The sequence below is a fragment of the Humulus lupulus genome, chromosome 9, assembly GCF_963169125.1.
Source record: "Humulus lupulus chromosome 9, drHumLupu1.1, whole genome shotgun sequence".
In the NCBI taxonomy this organism is placed as follows: domain Eukaryota; kingdom Viridiplantae; phylum Streptophyta; class Magnoliopsida; order Rosales; family Cannabaceae; genus Humulus; species Humulus lupulus.
The window spans coordinates 166,494,876-166,515,189 of NC_084801.1; the positions used below are offsets into that span (position 1 = coordinate 166,494,876).

General features: G+C 33.8%; 1 protein-coding gene across 1 annotated transcript; it reads right to left on the reverse strand.

The window, feature by feature from the left end:
- Window positions 1–5,875: 5,875 nt before the first annotated feature.
- On the reverse strand, window positions 5,876–11,933 carry LOC133800967 (homogentisate phytyltransferase 1, chloroplastic). The gene is made up of 13 exons (XM_062239085.1): window positions 11,631–11,933; window positions 11,147–11,194; window positions 9,868–10,136; window positions 9,652–9,735; window positions 9,494–9,568; window positions 9,188–9,271; window positions 8,991–9,080; window positions 8,729–8,830; window positions 8,214–8,309; window positions 8,019–8,090; window positions 7,842–7,937; window positions 7,566–7,670; window positions 5,876–6,156 (listed from the first exon to the last, which is right to left on the reverse strand). The coding sequence occupies exons 1-13, from the start codon at window positions 11,686–11,688 to the stop codon at window positions 6,115–6,117; spliced, it is 1,221 nt and encodes a 406-aa protein (XP_062095069.1). The 5' UTR covers window positions 11,689–11,933; the 3' UTR covers window positions 5,876–6,114.
- Between the last annotated feature and the right edge of the window lie 8,381 nt (window positions 11,934–20,314).

Consider the following 20,314-nt stretch of genomic DNA (forward strand, 5'->3'; position numbering starts at 1 on the left):
ACCTACTACGAAGGTTGTATAATTAACGGTGTTAGATTTATCACTTACGACCGAGATCAAAAGCACACCATGCAGAATAGTGGAGTGTATGTTGCAGGAACTGAAGGTTTTAACTATTATGGCATGCTTCAAGAAGTACTGGTGTTATCTTTCACTAGTGCATATTCAGTTACATTGTTTCAGTGCAAATGGTTTAACACTGATCCCAACAAGAAGAAAACAATCACTGAAAAGAATATCACCAGTATAAACGTCAGTAGTGAATGGTACAAAGATGAGCCGTATATACTTGCTAGCCAAGCTAAGCAGTGTTCTATCTCGATGATCTACTTAGAGGTCGACATTGGAAAATTGTTGAGGATGTCAATCATCGTCAAATTTGGGACATCGAGAACGATGAAGCTGATGCTGATGTTGATGTTGTACATGACACAAGCTCATCAAATTTTGTGTTGACCGTGGATCTCGGTCAATTTGTTATGGAATCTCATGAACCTGCAACATATATTGACATTATACAAAATTCACCTACTGATCAATTGGATGATAATTTCATAAATGACGACTTAGGCGAAGAAGAAGTCGATGAAAAAGATGAATTGATATTTGTGAAGATGATGTTAATCATGTGTCTCTGATTGATGTTATTTTAATTAATGATGAAAGTGATAGTGATTATTCTACATAGTTTTTATATTTTTGTAATTAAGACAATCGTTTAAAATATAATAGATGAGACTTGTAATCATTTTGTTCATTTCCATTGGTGATATTTGATACTAACTAATAATTCAATACTAACTAATAAATTTTATTCCTAAGTACAATGTCAGCCAATATAGCCACCTCTCACGCAGGAGATGGTGGTGGTCTAGACCCGCCAGATCCTAGTAGAGTACCCTCTTCCTGCGAGTCAGGTTAATAATAATTTTCAAATTTTGTTCATAGCTTGAAAGTCATGCTCAACGAATGTTTAATATATATTAATATTTCAAATTTTGGTGATTGTTGAAAATGTGGATAGCTGAAGTGCCAAGAAGAAAGGGTCGTGGCTTGGCTAATAACGTACCACTTGAAATTCGAAGGCGGAATGTTGGGAAACCACTAGATCTTCAACTTGATCCTAGGACGAACAAAGTGGTTGGCTTGGAGGACCAAGCTTTTGTCCGGGAGATAGGCCTCCAAGTCACCTTGTTGTTGCCAGGACATTATTTGGATTTTGCTGATGTACCTCAACAATTTAAGGAGCAAGTCGTACAAAAGATGAAGGTAAAAAATTAGAACAAGTCTTATGGTATAAATTTTTTATTAAAATTATTTACAAACTAAACTAACGTGTTATTTTTTTAATGTAGCAATTTTATAATGTTGATGGTCATCCAGAACCCGAGAGAGTTATGAAAAGTATCTACACAGAGATGCGTAAAAGATATTCTGAGAGAAAGAACATCAGACATATTCACTTCAAAAAAAATTACTCTAAGCCGGAAGATTTGGAGAGTGTTATCATTGTCCCACCTGACCATTGCACCAATGAGAGTTGGAAAGATATTGTTCAGTTGTTTTTTAGCCCAAAATTTATTGCGCGATCCAACCAAAACAAGAAAAACTGAAAAGAAATGAAGTATACATCGACGCAAGGCACAAAATCATTGGCAGTTAAGCGTCACCAATTTGTAAGTAAAAATATTAATTTAATTTAACAAAATTATATGTTCTAACATACTATCTCTACATTTGTATAGGCAAACCCTAATGAACATGTTATTGATACTCGGAAAGATAGACATTTGAGAAAATCGACAAAAGTTTTTGTCAACGATGCAGCTCGAGAAACTTTTGTAAGTTTAAACTTTTGTGTTATTATTTTCATTAAACTATGTTATTGTTGTGTTTCTAACACTTTTTATGAACAGGAAAAAATGATAAAAGAGCTTGAGAGGGCACGACTTCAAATCCAGTCTCAAGGACCGACGGAGGGATTTGAAACTGGATATGTTGTTGATTCCTCATCGATCGATCAGTACGAGATTATGAGTAAAGTACTTAGGGAGAGGTCTGACTTTCAAAGAGGAGTGGGTTACAACAAAGGCAAAGGGAAAAAATCAGCCTCCAGCTCCACAAGTCAAAGTCAGTCACAAGCCCAACCTGCTCATGCGCCTCAAGAAGACATGGCTACTATGGCGGAGATGATGAAGTCAATGCATGAAGAGATCCGGATGTTGAGATCTCAAAAAGGTCCATCTGGTAATCCTCAGCATACCAGTTCAGAAACTGAGTCGCGGTTTGATAGCCTTCTGCAACGGTATTTACCATCACAACCTGAAGGTGGTATATCTTCTCAAAGTCCACATCCTTTGTCGATGCCACAACAACAACAACATTTTCATCCACCTCAACAGAATTCTCTTAACATGTATGGAGGTACATCACAACAATTTCAGTACATGTATGGACGCTCCTCGTAATCCCCTCCTTTTTATTACCCTAACGTCCCTACGGGATCTCAGACGTCACATCCTGGGCGTCGTGACTTTGGGGATTCATCGCAGCAACAGCAACCGCAGCACATATATGGTCAATTTGTGAGTTCGTCGCAGCAGTAGAGGTATGGTCAGTTTGAGAGTTTATTGCATCAGTCTCCCTCGCGCGCGACCACATATGCGACAATTTGGATCATCTTCACAGCAGCACTCTCCACAAGCATATTACCCTCCACCACCAGCACCACAGTTTGCTTCACCACCATTGTCGCGCCCTAACATTGGTGATCAAGATATTGACCTAAATGTTAATGACTATTTTACACCTGGTTGGCCCGATCCAAACAATAATAATTAGTTTACATTTTTTTAATTAAATTAAGACAATTGACAGTTTATTATGTTTATTTTATAATTAGTTTATATGCAATTAAAATAAGACAATTGATATTTTTATTATGTTAATTTTATGATTAATAATAATGTTATTTTTGTTTGATGAATATTAATTGTGTTATTAATTTTAATTTATGTTATATATTATTATCTTTAAATAAGTATTATATGTATATTTATTATGAAATAAAATCAAACGAATTATTATTAATTTATTACCGGTGGATTAATAGAGGCGAGATCTGCTGGTATTAAATGTGGTAAACGAGGTTGACTGTTATTTTACACCGACGGAGTCCTGCCTCTATTAATCCGCCGGTATTAATCGAATACCGGCGGGGTGTCAATCCGCCGGTAATACCACTAATTATCGATTGTGTATTACCGACGAAGCATTACCAGCGAACGCCCGCCGGTAATAGCCATTACCGGCGGAATAGTCTATTATTACCGGCGGAGTTCCGCCGGTAATACTGCATTTCGTTGTAGTGAATGTATCTTGTAATGTCTTTTGATGAAGAAAAAAATATTCAATCACTTAATAAAAAATAAATTATCACATACATTTATAAGATAAAAAAAAATGATATGCATAGTTTTATTATTTTTAAATAAATATGATTTAATTATTTAAATTATCAAAAAATTTATTAAAAAAACATATTTTAATTAATTAACTTTTGTTTAAGTTTATGTTTGTTCTAGTTTTTTAATTTGGCAGTGACAACAAAATAATATATATTATATGTTTAATATAATATTAAGTTTAAGTTTAATTAAATTTATTTAAGTTATAAAATGTATGATTTTATTATTTTTAAATAATTATCATTGTAAAATATCTCAAAAATATCATATTTTAATTTATTTATTTAAGTTATGTTTATAATCTACCTTTAAATATAAGAATATTCTGTTAAATATAATAGTATTCCATTAAAGTTAACAAGAAATAGTAAAAAACCGTTAAAATAAAAAATTTATGTTATTTACATATTTTTTATATAGAAGATATATTTATATAGATATATATATATAAACTAATACAATCATTGTATTAATTTATGGTTTGGACGTACTTCTTTTTCCAATTTTTCCCGGTCTTTTTCAATTACAACTTTTACTTTGAATGAAAATAAAAGAGAAGATAAAATGTAATGATAATTACTTTGATTAGATCATTCAAAAATATTTTTTTTACATTCATGTAAATCATCATAATTTGAGAAGTTTCTCTTCTTTTTTTTTTTTTATTGAGAAGAAAACACTTTATTAACAAATCAGAGAACATATTTATAAGCTTGTTTTTTAAGAGAACATTTTTACATAAAAAAATTGTGTTTTGAAATAGAAAAACAAACACAAAATAAAATCAAAAAAATAAACTCGGATCAATAAACTAGACCGCATGACAGAATATTTGGATCGAAGAACTTTTATTAATATCTCACTATTGGTCTAGAATATCAATTCTAATAAACAATATAAAGAATTCTAAAATAAAATTCTAATGAAAAATGTTGGTTGGCTAAAGTTTTAAAAAATACCAACCTATTGTGAAGGGAGTCCATACTCTCAGTGACTTTAACAAGACATGACCACAAAAATTTAATGTGAGAATGTGACCATAATTTATCATAATTTTATTGAATTTAAAATTTGCTTTTCATGAAAATTTAATAGTCAAGGTTTAACAATTTTGCTATTTTCTTTCACTAATATTGGAATGGAAAATTTTGTTGGTTTATGTTAGGAAAATATGTATTTGCCTCAATGGAAATTGTAAGAAATTACAACTCTATGCAATATATTACAAATAAATAATGATTGATTAAAAAGAGTTACAACTCTATAACTGAAAATTACAAATAAAGAAATAAAATGAAGACGATGATGAAGAAGAAGAAGAGAATTGTGAGAATACAACTCTAAGCAAAAGATTACAAGTAAAATAAAGGTAGTTGAAACAAAAGAAAGGATTACAATTCTTAAACAAAATATACAAGTAAAAAGAATAAGAGAATAAGAAGAAAAAACAATACAATAAAATGGAGAACAAAAATACAAGAAAACTCTCACTTACACAACCTAAGTGAAGAGAGTTGGGGATCACCAACTTGAACAAGATTTAAAACATTTGTCCAAAAGTTTATTTCCCCATAACTCAAGCACTAAGGGATCTCTCTCAGATATTGGAAAAGCTTTCTAGAATTATCAAGCATCAATGTGTTTCTAGCCAAGTGCTCTAATGGATATAAAAAGTTGTGTCTTATAAGTGAGCTATAGGCTCATATTTATAGAGTTTAGAGACACCATTTGAATTTCAAATTCCACCAAGCCCCATGACTGTTACCAATGTTTAATTGGACTAATATAAAATTAAAAATGAGATTTGGGAGTTATGGTTTTTTGAGCCGTTCAACAAAGATTGAAAAAACTGAAAAATTAGTCAGTTTTTGGCCTGTGACCGCGGCCAGAGACATTAGTGGTCGCGGCCACTAGTCTCTGTCCCACAGGCCACAGCCACCAACATTCAGTGGTTGCGGCCACCGACCAATTTCAGCACTTAAAAATGTACTGTTTTTCCAAATGGTTCAAAATCCTCCCAAATGATTTTGTAACTCTCAAAACACATTATTGAGATTAAAATCATTTCTCTAACAGCCATTTCACATATAGCTTTATAAAATTAATCTCAATATTATGTAACAACAAATTTCCAACAGAAATACATTGTATTTGTAATACCATATATGTTACATTATTTGGATATATCTCATATATATAAATATTGTAACTCTGTATTATATGTTACAATATGTGACACTCTTTGTCACATTTATTTAATCTAAAACATTATATTATAATATAATATAATATTACATTATATTATATTATAAAATAATATAACAATTTATATTGGAGGAGTTTTACTATAATTTTGCTCTTTCCTCAATAATTTTTTTAAAAAAATAAATAAATAAATACAAACACAATGGCAGACCATGGATCTCTTATTATTAAATGCATGATATAAGGATCCTAAATTTACCTTCTTCATCACAAAGTAATTTATCAATATCTAAATTAACTTCATAGATGAAACACTTATCACTACACAAGGTTCCTTCATACATCATTTTATAGATCAGCCAATTTATATCCACCATGAAATAATTTTTCTTATTCTTTCTAAAAAAAAAAAGTCCTAGCTCATCACGATGTATTTCCATCTTCATCTCACCAGTGGTATAAGTAGATACTCAGCATAGAATAACTGAAAAGAAAAGAAAACACATAAATTAAACAAATGAATGAGTTAGCAATTTATCAATCATGAAAGTTTCTATTTATAAGTAAAAAAAAATCTTACAGTAGGATTTGAACCTTTCCTCCCACACAAACTCACACACCCAACCACTTGAGTTAGCCAAGTGACTATAATTAATTTTATTTAAAATATTATTTTTGCAATTTTGTTAAACTAAACTATTTTGAATTTATTAATCTAATTTATTGATCAAAACAAAAATAAATATAAAAATTGCCCACAACTTGACAACCCAGCTCAACCTAATAAAGCATGTGCAAAATCCACAAAATTTCCAATGCACCAAAATGACAGATTAGAATTCGATCTTTAAAGTTATCATTGTCATTTCATAATATTTTTTCCACGTGATGAAATTGGGAAAAAGAAAAATGACAATTTAAAATTACATCTAAGAGATAGAATTAGAGGGAAGTACCACTCTAATTAATGATTTTTGGAAACAATAAAAATTTAACTAGTGTATCATGCTAAAAAACATTATGAATAGTATTATTATTGAGGGAAATGCTTTGTAAAGATAAATTTAATGAAAAAGTTTGTGAAATAATTTTCAAAAGAACTATTTGCAAGTTAGCTTCTATTTTAAGGATGTTTCAAGGATTTATGCTGATCAAAGTAGTCTTCTCAACAACACTCGTACATACTTCTCAGGGTGTCAAGTGTATTGAGAAGATTATTTCGAAAACAATATTTTAACATAAGCTATTTTGGCAAGGTAATGTTTTAAGTTCATTTTTCTATGACAAGTTTATTATAATTCCGATTTCTAAAGTTCCAATAAAGATTTCATGAGATATCTATTTATATTAATTATAAAAAAAAAAAAAGAGGAAAAAGATAATGCTAGTAATTCTAACTCCAAGATTTTAATATCAATCAATGTAGCATATTAGTTGCAACATTTTCAGTTGGTGAATTTATAACATTCATATGATACATCAAATGAATGTATGACAAACTCACCTACCACATCAATTGGTATCAAAATTCAGATCCTCAGCATTGTTAGCAGTTAAAAAAACATCCAAACACTGAGTATTTTTTTTACTATTGTAAGTGATCTAATGCTTGAATCAATGGATTCATATATGATATATCATGTCCCCATTTTCTGCTCCTCTATATCTCACCACTCACCAGCAGTCAACTCAATTAAATGACAATCAATGCACATGTAAGGATAAATAAATAAAACAAAATATCATTTTGTGGTGGGACATAGAACAAACAGAGAAAAATGGGAACAAGAGATTTGAATCCTAAATCAATGCAATTTGAGTCAAAGCACAAAAATCGAGGTATACCCAAAAATGAGCGCCAAACAAATTAAATTTGGCACCATAGTTATTTACCTTCCATATGAACATGTAAAACGATGTTATTGCAGCTTTGCTGCTCAAATCAACTGACTTGGCATTAGTCCAGAGTATTGAAGCCAAAATTGTGTGTCCCAATACCTAATCAAGGAAAAACATATAAAAAAAATCAACATTCACAGTACTAATCATCGTTGAGCCCTTGACATCGTAGCAAGAGGAAAAAACAACAAAGATAGTAATATTTGTGACAATAAACCCAATCATTTTAAAGAGGTTTAATTTCTACAAAATTAGTATCTCAAACATTACCGTAATGACTTTGCTCCACAAGAAGCCAGATGATGCTCCTACTAAAAGTGCAACTGTATAAGCAATTTCAAGTAGTGAAATGCATATCCAAAACACCTGCACAATGTGATTTAGTATGAGAACAAAATAAGGTGTTCAAAAAGTGGTAACAAAATAGGCTAAACATTTAATACTAACCCGCTTTTGACCCAAGCGCACTGTAAAAGATCGGATGCCATAAATTCTGTCTCCATCAATATCAGGTATATCCTACACATTATTCAACAACAGAAAAAAAAATTATTTCAACTATGTCTGAGTTTGGTGTGCCCAACCAAGCAGAAAGGGAAAGCACACAACATAGTTCCATGGAAAAAAAACAAAAGTTGATACCTTAAATAATGCTATAACAACTGAGAAGAAGCTCATAAATGCAGTTGCAAAGATGAGAGGCCTTGAGAAGGCAGCTGGCCTTTTAAAGACATGGGTCTGAAAATCAATGCATATTTCAGTACTTGGAATCATTGAAATCTTTCCAATTTAAAAAAAAAAAATTATTGAATTCTGAAACGCATTACTATTATAATTTACATGATCATAGTAACAAATGGCTAAAATATGCAACTATTTGGTAAAACAGATACCCAAATAAACATTATTCCTTCCCCTTCTATTTATATGATACATGTTCCTTTTCATTTACATTCTTAATATCTATGTCATGCATGATTTAGTTATTTTTAGTTTATATCCATACAATAAATGGCATAATGAAAACTTATTTTTATTAAAAGACAATCAGCTTTGGGCACAAGAAATAAGAATGTTTGGATCATGCATAGTATGAGTAGAAAGAGACATCCAAAGTTCAACTTGGCTTGCAACAAGAGGAATAGATATAACATAACCTGCATGTGAAGAAAAAAAGCTAGTTGAACAATCACTGCTCGAACTGCGAGAATGCACATTGCTGCAACTAAAGCAAATCTCTTCCATCTCAAAAGGGGCACCTGACATGAAAGGTGTTAAGCTACCAAGTGAGAAATAGATTCTGTAAAGTTTCCACCTTAACCTTTTGTCATTATGTGACATAAAACTAAGCATATATTTCAAAATATCCGCTGATAAGGCATTGTATATGAAAAATTCTGAGAGATTAGACAAACTCACATTGATTGAATAAGCAGTTCCCAATGCAAAACTGATGAATAGGGCCCAAAATAATGGCCATGAGCCAACAATCCATCCAAGGCCAAAACTCTGAAAAATAAAGTGATAGGTAGTCAGAATATTATAGCTGCAAATACACAATAATAAGTTTACAATATTTTGCACAATACATTCGTACAGAAAGCTAATTCCCATACCAGAACAGAAAAGGATGTGACAATCATGACACCAGTTTGAATTGAATATTCCCCTGACGCCAACGGAAGATATGGCTTGTTAACCTGTGATGAAATATGCAATAGATATCTAGAGTTAGACAATCCTTGATGTATCCCATGTAACCACGTAGAATTGTAGATAGTCTCTCTTGAAGAAAAAAAAATATTAAGGCAAAGAACTAGGAACTGGTGTAGTGACCTTTATGCTCAAATGTAAGAATAAAATATATGCATTTTCTTCATTCAAAATTAAGAGAACGTAAGACAGTAAGAGCTAAGAGCTACCTTGTCTATATCAATATCATACAACTGATTCAAACCAACAATGTAAATGTTCATTAAGAGGGCAGCTGCAACAGCCTGAATTGAAAAGATCAAATTCATAAGAATTTAATTCATGGTGTGAATTAAAAAAAAGCAGTTCAAAATATTTTAAGCTTCACCTCCAGCATCCCAGCAAAAAATAATGGAGAAAAGTCTGTAAGCTTCTCAACTGCAAGTAGGGAAACTGAGACTATGCTCAATGCCTGCTTCCAGAAAAAATAGGATGAGTCTCCAAAAATTGATAGGAAACAATATTATCAATAAATTGAAGTTTAAATGAAAGAGATTAATACAATGACTAGATGAGACTGCCGCACTAAATTTAAATAACTTACCGTGCCTATGACTGTATGTGGTCGAGAAAACCTATAGAAAGCATCTAAGGAATCTTTAACAGAGTTCAAAACATTTTTTGGCTCCGATTCAAGAGGTCGTCCATCAGCAGCATTAACCAGGAATCTTTTATTTGGTCTCTGGTAGGATATAGATGTTTCAATACCTTTCGTGCAATGCTTCAATGAACTGGGTTGTAACCCAGTACAGCAATGTTTTTCTCTCACATTCCAAGCTCTAAACCTTGATACGTTGTATGCCGCATATGAACCTGCATTCTCAAAAAAATAAAAAAAGACATAAAAAAAATCTCACAATTAGCATATTGGAAACTGTTAACTAATTATTCCCATGAACAGAACTTTTTTTCAAAACCAAAGACAAACATATATCAAAAGCAAAACCTTTTGGAAAAAGTTCATGTTTTCAATCAAGGATAACAGAGGACCTGTTCTATTTGACCTGGTTATAGAAAATAACATCATTTAACTTCTGTCCCAGCAGTGGGTTATGTCAAAAATCTAATGATTCTAATCAAACAAAGTTTTTAACCAACTGAAAAACCAGTTGATGCAGCGCAAGCACAAAGGTCAATGCCCTATAATCAGAGAGAGCAACAAAGCTTACAATAAAGAAAGTTTATACAACCCCTTTTACATTGCAGCAAGGTTGACGTTAGTTACATTTCAGCATCAACCATTTTTCAACCCCTTTATTAAAGAATATATATGAACAGTAAACAGAGGAACTCATCCAATTTTATAACATTTTGGCTAAGTAAGATGTGTGAAGGGAGAAACTTAAATGATTCGATAAAGGTCCTACAAGAAAAAGGGCCAAAGAAAAAAAGACAAATATGATATTCTGTTATACAAGGAAAAGAAAAAGAAAACATAAAAGTGTGTGAAACGATTCATATACTGAATTGACTGCTGTCAAGGGATGTAAAAGCTATTTAAAAACAAGATAAACTAATAAGAGGGCCTTTCTAATCACATAAAACTAGAACAAAAAATTAGAGAGTTGCACTAAAAATTTACGAACAGAGATTTAAAAAAAAAACAACAACAACACTACTTGTATTAACTTGTACTATTAATATAAAGAAAAAATACAAGGAGTAGAATTGGAATACAGAAAACGCACTTCCCAAACTCACATAAACAGGAAAATAGTACCTGTTTTTATAAAAAATTTGAATTGGCTTGTGTGTAAATATATATTTAATTAAAAAGGCAGCCATGTGAAATGTTGGCATGGGTGAATCATAAATCCTAGTACCTGAAAAGTTAAATTTCTTGAGATTGCCCCTTCTCCAGTTATTCCCACCTGTGAATATACACTGAGCATTAGACTAACTAAACATACCAAAAAAGCAGTTTCCATCTACAGAAACTATGAAGTCATAAACTGAAAAGCCCAAATTTGTGCATTAACAGACTAAACTTAGTGTCCCTCAAAATAGTAGAAAGGGTGAAAATAAATACAGTACAACAAAAGGCATAAGAGACCTAATATGAAATAACTCAAGTTTTTACTTTTTGACATTAAAAACATATATATAAAAAAAAAAACACACACACAAATTTTGAGTAAAGTTACGAATACATAGTCACAAAGCTAATAAGCGATTCTACCCAAAATCCACAAACAAAAATAATAGAAATATATCAGTCCAAAATAACCCCTTTTTTTCTTTCAAAATAGAGGTTAAACCCAAGTGAAGTAGTGCATCAACAAAGAGAGAGAAGTGAGAAAAACAAACCTTTTGTCAGTAATGAAGGAGTGGAGAAGGAGCCCAGAAGCAAAGAATCCATTGCCATTTTGCTTGAACCAGAAAACTTCCTCAGTTCATTTACACCCAAAAAGGAAAAGGATGGCGATGGTGATGATGATTCTAAGAGTCCTATGGTGAATCTGAGTTCTGGGTTTTTTCAAAGATTCAACTTTGGAACAGGTGGAGCGGAGTTATAAGAGTAACTAACTGGCTTCTCTACTGAACGACTGAGTCTCTCTGTGTGCAGACAGTCACTGACCCAATTTTGTTTGTTTATACTCCCTTTAAATATTCACTTCCATTAGATTTTAATGTTTAATAAATAAATAAAACTAAATACAAGGGCTGAGATTGAACGCCAGAAAATGAAACATTTGAAGTTTAATATTTTATTTTCTTTCGTACTAGTTCCGTGTACATCCAAAAAATTCTGTCTTTTTTGGCATTTTGATATCTCATTTTCATGAATATGGAAAAGATGTAAAAAGAAAAAAGATATATATTCAAGATTATCAAAAGAAATGTAACTAAACACTCTACTATTTAACGTTGATTTATAAATAAATGGCTTAAAAAGTAGAAGAACAGTGCACGCACTGCTTTTAATTTGATAGTTTTTAGTTTTGACAATACTGTTTCGTTACGCTTTCAAAATTTTACTTAATGAAATGAGCCACTCAACCCTAAGAGCATCTCCAATGCTCAAATGGTTGATTACTATGCCCATCTTGAAAAAATATAAATTTTAATATTTTATTTAATTAATATAATTATTTATTAAAATTAATAAAAAAAAAAAAAGGCAACGTTATTAATAATGAACAACATTGTTAAAATTTTAAGTTGAACATACCTTCTTTTATTGATTTTGGCAGCCATCTCAACATGAGTACTATCTTTGGCCACCCGATGCTCTAAGAAGAATAACTTCTCTCTTTAATGCCTTTCTCTCAATCACAATCAGAGAAAAAATAGACAAAGATGCAATCTTCAAAGGTTGAAGATTTAATAAAACTTAAGATCTGTCCTTTCCAGTATGACTTGCTAGCTTAGTTTTTTATTTTTGGATTTTGTCTAATGGGTTTTTGGGTTCTTTGTATTATTCGTTGAACTTTTATATTTATTTTCAAGGATATCAATAGAATATCCTAAAAAAAATATTATATTTAAGATTTTTGATGGAAATGTAAAAAATAAAAATCTATTTTTTCTTTTCTTAAATGAATAAAAATTATAGAAAGAAAAACAATCATTTATTTATGCAGTTTTTTTTAACAAATTTTTTAATATATTAATACTATGGACAAATATGTAGCTGTCAATTAATTTATTTATAATAGACAATGTGAAGGGAAAATATTATTTGGTCTTTATGTTTTTTCTTAATATGTAATCAATTCTTATATTTTGTTAACTAATAATTTGCACTCTGTATTTTACAAAATATCAAAATAGTACTCTAGATTCAATCTTTATTAAAATAATTTTAATTATAAAATAAATTATTAGGTCGTTGGAAATAAGATGAGCTCGCATTAGCAAAGAAGGTGGTTGAGGAACTAAGAAATAAAATTTATATTTGAAAATATTTTGACCAAAATCAGATCTACAGTATTATTTTGATCAATTGTATAAAATATAAGGTCCGAATTATTATTTAACAAAACACAAATATCAATCGCATATTCAAAAAAAATACATGAACTAAATTAATATTTTTCTCGATACGAAAGAATCCTTGTTTGTAGATTAAATATTTACAACCATTATGATTTCCTATTAAATACTTTATTTTCATCTTCTACAGAAATTCAAGGAAAAGATTTATTAGGGAAGTCATTATTTGTTGTACGTAGGGAAGCGACTCTGTTTTCGGTACCTGAATAATTTACAACTCTATTTTTTTATATGACAATATATATTGTAGTTATAGTAGACCTCCCATAAGTTCTCGAGAATTTCTTAATAATGTATTATGTCGAAAACAAGGTTCAAACAAACTTCACACGTGTGCAAAATACTTTTTGAACCTTGTTTTCACTACAAGAAACACATGTCTACTGCGACGAAATTCGTCGCTGTAGATTACAAAATCATCTTTGAAGGGTTTTAGGGATGACGTGTTGTTGTAGTAGGTCTATATGTGTAGGGACCTACTGTGACGATATTTTAAAGTCATCACTGTAAATGAGCTCTACTGCGACGACCATGGAAAATGACAAACTCTTTTTTTTTTTTAATTTTCAACCTATTGCGACTACATGTCGTCACAATAGATTCATGGTTATTTTAAAAAATTCAAATTTATGTCGTCTACTGAGACGACGTGTGGTCGCAGTAGACCTTCGTTTTTTAAAAAAAATCACTTTAAAATAATATTGATATTAATTGAAAATTATAAATAATTAACAAAAAATTATATTGATTTAATTGAAAATAAAATTAATCTCATAATTTAACTTAGTATAAAACTAAGTAATATCCAAAATGTAAAAACATAACATATAAAATAAATTATCCACCAGCTAATCATCTCCTAAATGGTGAAGTCGCTGATTGGGAGGAGACCATGATGGCAAAAGAACTAGTGCCCTTCAACTTGCATCCAACACATCAGTTGTGGCCACGACGTTGACCAAGTACATTCATGACAACTTGCGTCTCATCGAAAGAGACACTTCCAGCTGAAAATGAGGATACATTTTGTGTCTGAGTCTTAATTTCTCGCTGCAAAGCATTTTGCAATTTAGGAAAAGTATAATTAGTATAATAAAACACTTAATAAACATATAAATATATACATAACTTAGATAGCTACTTACATAAGTATCCTTAGTAGTCGTGTTCACAAATGTAAAACTATATTTTTAATTACCTTCTTATATCGAGCAGCGGCGTAAGATGAATGAAGATGTCCTCATACCTTTAGTGAATATCCAAATAAAAACAAATAACCAATTATTTTTAAAGTATTATGATATCTTATCGAATTTTATGAAAAAAATTATGAGTATATTATAAAATTTTATTATGTTAAAAAATATTTAATTACAGTATAAATTTATTAATTCACTATTAATGATTATTTTTCCTGAACCCGACACAGACCTTGACCCCGTCCCCATTCCCGACCCCAACCCGAATCACGACCCCAACCCGAATCCCGACCCCGACCGCGACTGTAATGCCCCAAATTTCCTAATAAGGTTTAGGACCTTGATTAGGAGGTCGGGAGGGCCATAATTGATTTATTATGTTATTAACTGATTATATGCATGTTTATGTTAATTATATTATTATATGATGATAAACGCATGCATATGGGTTCACATTTTATTATAAGGGCATTTTGGTAATTTGGCCTGTTGAGGGCGTGATTGTGTATTTTCATGCATGTGGGTGAATTATAAATAATACCACATTATATGTGGATTTTTTTGAGCCATTTGGCATGAGATGATCATGGAATGTAAGTTATCGGTCTAGTCATAATGGAGTTAGTTTTGGGGCTCGGGTGAGTCTCAGGGTAATTTGGTGATTAGAATGTTGCCGGGAATTAAAGAGTAACGGGATATGAATTATAAGCATTTGAGAATATTGAGAATAACGGGGATTGGAGGGTGTTAATTATAATTAACGAGATAGGCGAAAAATGACGATTTTACCCTTGGAAGTCTTTGAAGGGATTAATTAACCTAGGGGTATTATGGTCATTTGACCAAGGGATTAGATCACACTAGAAGGTTGTGGAATTGTAAAAAACAGAGCATCATCATCATCCTATCTCATCTCTCTCCCGTACCTATTCTTCTCCTCTTCTTCCTTTGTTTTTTTAAACTCCCTTTGAGGATCCAAGCTAGGAGAGAAAGGCTTGAGGGCTTAGGACCTTGTGTAACACCCCAAACTTCAGGGAACGTTACAGTGTGCCTTGTAACCAGTGTTAAACTCGCTAATCGAGTCATTTGGCCAAAATCGTGTAACTAAGTATGATTAACAGTTTAGGGATTAAAAATTTTGGTTAAGAAGTAACGTTTCATTAGAACGTTACTGTATACATTGGGATCCCAAAAATATAATTTTAGAGTCTACTACAAGAAAATATTTACAACAGGCCGATCTAGGCGGCAAAACAGGGTTTAACTCTAGTTCCTCTTTCAACCCTCGGCTGTGGTGGTCGAGCAACCGCATATGTACACTTCGTCACCTAAGCTCTCCAACTCAAGGATGGTCCAGCTTTCTTTTGCCTTTACCTGCACCACATAGCACCCGTGAGCTGAAGCCCAGCAAGAAAACTTAATATGCTCATGAACAGTAACAACATGTCATCAATCATAAGGCACACGCCTAGCAGATATAGCTCTATTCCAACAGGCAAATAAATCCACGTAATGTTGAGTATAACACATCAACCAATGACCATAATAGTCATCCAGAGCTTTTAGCCCCAATAGAAGAGTGACAGTGGTACAGTTGCTAGGGTGGGTTCCGTTCCTAATCGCCATGTGACGATAGGGTCACCGGAGCTTATAGATAAGTGATCCTTTCACTAGCTTAAACAAGATAGGTATCTGGTGAAATAGTCACCAGCATAAACCTGTCGAGTAGATAAGTGATCCTTTCACTAGCTTAGATAGGATAGGTGCATGATGACTAGTCACCAACATAACCTTCCTCATGACCATAGAGTTATAACCCTGGAACATTGTTCCCTAGCCATGTGACAAGCAGTCACCTAGGCCTTAGGCCTTGGCTCTGAGTAACTAGTCCTAGACTAGCCAAGCGCTTATAAGATTCATCGACCTTAGGGTCAATCCAGCATTAATGCCTTAGGGTCATTCAATGCTGATATCGATTAGATCTAATCTTCATTCGGCCCCGCGTTCAGGACGCTTATGCTATTTCTGACTCTTAGGTCAGTGTCCCTGACTAGTCAGTGCCATATATAAGTAAGCAATGCCACCAAACATAAATCACATATCCACTATCCGAATACAGGGCATTCAACATGCTAACTTAACAAATACTAGCACAATTAGGATCATGCATAAACACAGAGGCTCACGCTCTGAACAATATCATACTCAGTATACAAAGCATGTCCTAATCACATGTTTCACGTGCATTACATTTAAACATCCAACATGCATCAAGAATAACCATGCATGTCACATATACACAGGGTGCAGTTTCCTTACCTCCAGTTCGAGCGAGAATTAGAACAAGAACGACCCTTGAGAATGATCGATCCTTAATCCTTTAGCGGTCACCTAGTCATAACCAAATACAATCTCTGATTAATGAAAATCAACCAAGACAGGGTCTTGACCTAAACCCCACTCTTGGGACCTCGAAACATGCCCACACGGTGAGTAGATTCGATCCCGGGCCTTAAGGATTGAAACCCCGAGCCAAAAACCCTTAAAAACACTCAAAACAGGGTTCTGAAGAAACAAGGTCGCGCTACGACAACACCCTCCTAGCACCCCAGCGCTATACTCAGAACCAAACCGCCCTAGCCTCCTCTGCAGGTAGCGCTGTAGCGCCCTACACTAGGCGTTGTAGCGCTACCTTCAGCCAGTAAATTCCCAGAAATATCCTCCTTCGATTCTACCATTTCCAACCCAAATCAAAAGCTTCCAAACATCAAATTCAGTCCCAAATGAACCCAAATACCATCCTCACATGTCCCAAGCATCACAACCCCAAGAACCCTAGCCAAAACTCCAATCAATTCCCCACTTTCCAACCCAAAAACCAGTTGAAACTCAACTAAGAAAACAGAGCAAAAGCTAGAGTTCTAATGGCTAAAAACTCACCTCAATCTCAGCAGCACACCCTCTTCAATGGCAGAGCATAACCCTAGCTTATCCCAGCTTGATTCCTTGGCTTGATTCCTCAGACAAAGCTTGAAAATCCAAAGAGAAAATGGAGGAAAAAGACCATCGAGAGAGAAGGAAGGCAACACTCTGTTTTCCTCTTCTTTCTACAGCCTTAATGGCTTATATCAATCTCTAAGGGTGAAAAGACCTAAATGCCCTTAGGTCTAAAATAAAACCTTAACAGCCACCAAGGGCAAAACTGTCCTTTCGCACCCATTTCGTTAATCATAATAAACACTCTCCAATTCCTGCTATTCTCAATATTCTCACATACCAATAATCCATATCCCATTACCCTTTAATTCCCGGTAATGCTCTAATCATTAAACTCACCCCGAGCCCCGAACTTAAACCCGTTATGACCAGACCGAACACTTACATTTCATGACCGTCTCATGCCGAAAGGCTCGAACAAATCCACATATAATGTGGTACCAATCATAACTCACCCACATGCACAAAAATACACAATTACGCCCTCAATGGGCCAAATTACCAAAATGCCCTTATAACTATAAATACGCCCATATGCATGCATTTATCATCATATTATAATATAATTCACATAAACATGCATATGATCATTAAATAGCATCATAATTCAATTATGGCCCTCCCGGCCTCCTAATCAAGGTCCTAACCCTTATTAGGAAATTCGGGGCATTACACCTTGGTTCAACCATTGAAGGGGATCTAAATCAAGCTTGAGGTAAGAAATTCAGCCATGAAAATCTTTGGTTTATACCCTGTTTTTCTGTTAGTTTCAGTTGAGAATTTTGAAGTGGATAGTTGGGGATTCAATGAGGTTTTTTAGTGAGGTTACTTGGGTTTTGATGAGGGTGTGATATAGATGAAGTTTTGGGGTTGAATTTGATGTTTTGATGATGTTTGGGATTGGTTTGGAGGTTTGGTTTTCAAGGGAAATCGCAGGGGAGAAGACCAGAAAAATTTCTGGTCTGCAATTGGCGCCTCAGCGCTAGGCAGGGTAGAGAGTGGGACTCTCTCTGTTTTGGGGCAGCGCCCCAGCGCCACCTAGCAATGCCCCAGTGCTGGTCCTTTTTCCAGCAAGCCTATTTTAGAGCTCGAGATGACTTTTAAGGCTCAGGGATGGGTTCCTTTACCCTGGTTGGGTAGTTTGGAGTCCCGAGAGTGTGGGATTGGTCCTAGGAGTGAGGTTTTAGATTATAAAACTTTTTATGATTTATTTTATTGATGAGATTCCATATTTGGTTATGACTAGGTGACCGCTAGAGGATCAAAGGATTGATCGTTCTCAAGGGTCGTTCTTTTACTAATTCTTGCTCGAACCCGAGGTAAGAAAACCGCACCCTGTGTATGTGACATGCATGGTTATTATTGAGGCATGTTAAGTGATTAAATGTGATGCATGTGTTGCACGAGAAACATGTGATTAGGGCATGCCATGAATATTGAATATGAGATTGATCAGAGCTTGAGTCTCTGTGTTTATGCATGATCCTAACTATGCTAGCAATTGTTAAGTAAGCATGTTGAATGCCCTGTATTCGGATATTTGACATATGTTATATGTTTGGTAGCATTGCTTACTTGTGTGTGGCACTGACTATTCAGGGTCGGCACTGGTTGCGTACTACTGACCTAAGAGTCAGAAACGGCATAAGCATCATGAACGCAGAGCTGATAAAAGATTAGATCCAATCAATATCAGCGTTGAATGACTCTAGGAGCATTAATGCAGGACCGACCTCAAGTTCGATGAAAACTAAAAGCGCTTGTCTAGCCAAAGGCTAGATATTTAGAGCCAGGGCCAACGAGCCCAGTGAATGTTTAGTCACATGGCTATGGGTGTCGAGCCCCGTGTGACTTACCCAGCAGTCACTCATCTGTTTAAGCTAGTGACTTACCCATCAGTCACTCAGTATGGTTTACCAGAACCTCAAGTGCTAAACCACTCATCTGATTAGAGCCATTGCCAGAAGGTCCAGGTGACGGTTTCGTCACACGGCTATGGGTTGTGAACCCCATAATGACTTGCTCGTCAGTCACTCATTATGGTTTAACAGAACCTCAAAGTGATATTCACTCATCTGCTCAGAGCTATAAGCTCTGTATGATCATGATGATCATCATTGGCATGGTTGTGGGTGCTGAGCCCCGTGGTGACTTGCTTGTCAGTCACTCAGTATGGTTTACCAGAACCTCAAGTGTTAAATCACTCGTCTGATTAGGATTGACTTGATAGTCATCCAATCAGGAGGGCAGGATTTCTTATCCTCAATTCCCCAATATTATCTGAATATATTTGCATGCTTGAATAGGGCTATATTTGCTAGGCATGCACCTTATGATTTGATGACATGTTATTACTGCTCATAAGCATATTGAGTTTTCTTGCTGGGCTTCGGCTCATGGGTGCTATGTGGTGCAGGTAAAGGCAAAAGAAAGCTGGACCATCCTTGAGTTGGAGAGCTTAGGTGGCGATGTGTACATATGCAGCTGCTCGACCGCCACGACCGAGGGTTGAAAGAGGAACTAGGGTTAAACCCTGTTTTGCCGCTTAGATCGGCTGGTTGTAAATATTTTCTTGTAATAGACCTTAAATTATTTTTTTGGGATCCCAATGTATACAGTAAACGTTTTAGTGAAACGTTATATCTTAACCAAAAAATTTAATCCCTAAACCGCTAATTATACTTAGTTACACAATTATAAATGACTCAATTAACGAGTTTAGCACTGTTTATAATGTGCACTGTAACGGTCCCTGGAGTTTAGGGCGTTATAGCGACCTTACCACAATACAACCTAATT

Coding starts and splice junctions, on each gene's coding strand:
- LOC133800967 (XM_062239085.1), bottom strand. CDS start 11,688: ATGGCAATGGATTCTTTGCTTCTGGGCTCCTTCTCCACTCCTTCATTA. Junction 10,137..11,146: donor CAAGAAATTTAACTTTTCAG/GTACTAGGATTT, acceptor TTGAGAATGCAG/GTTCATATGCGGCATACAAC. Junction 7,671..7,841: donor TGTGGAGCAAAGTCATTACG/GTAATGTTTGAG, acceptor TTCCTTGATTAG/GTATTGGGACACACAATTTT.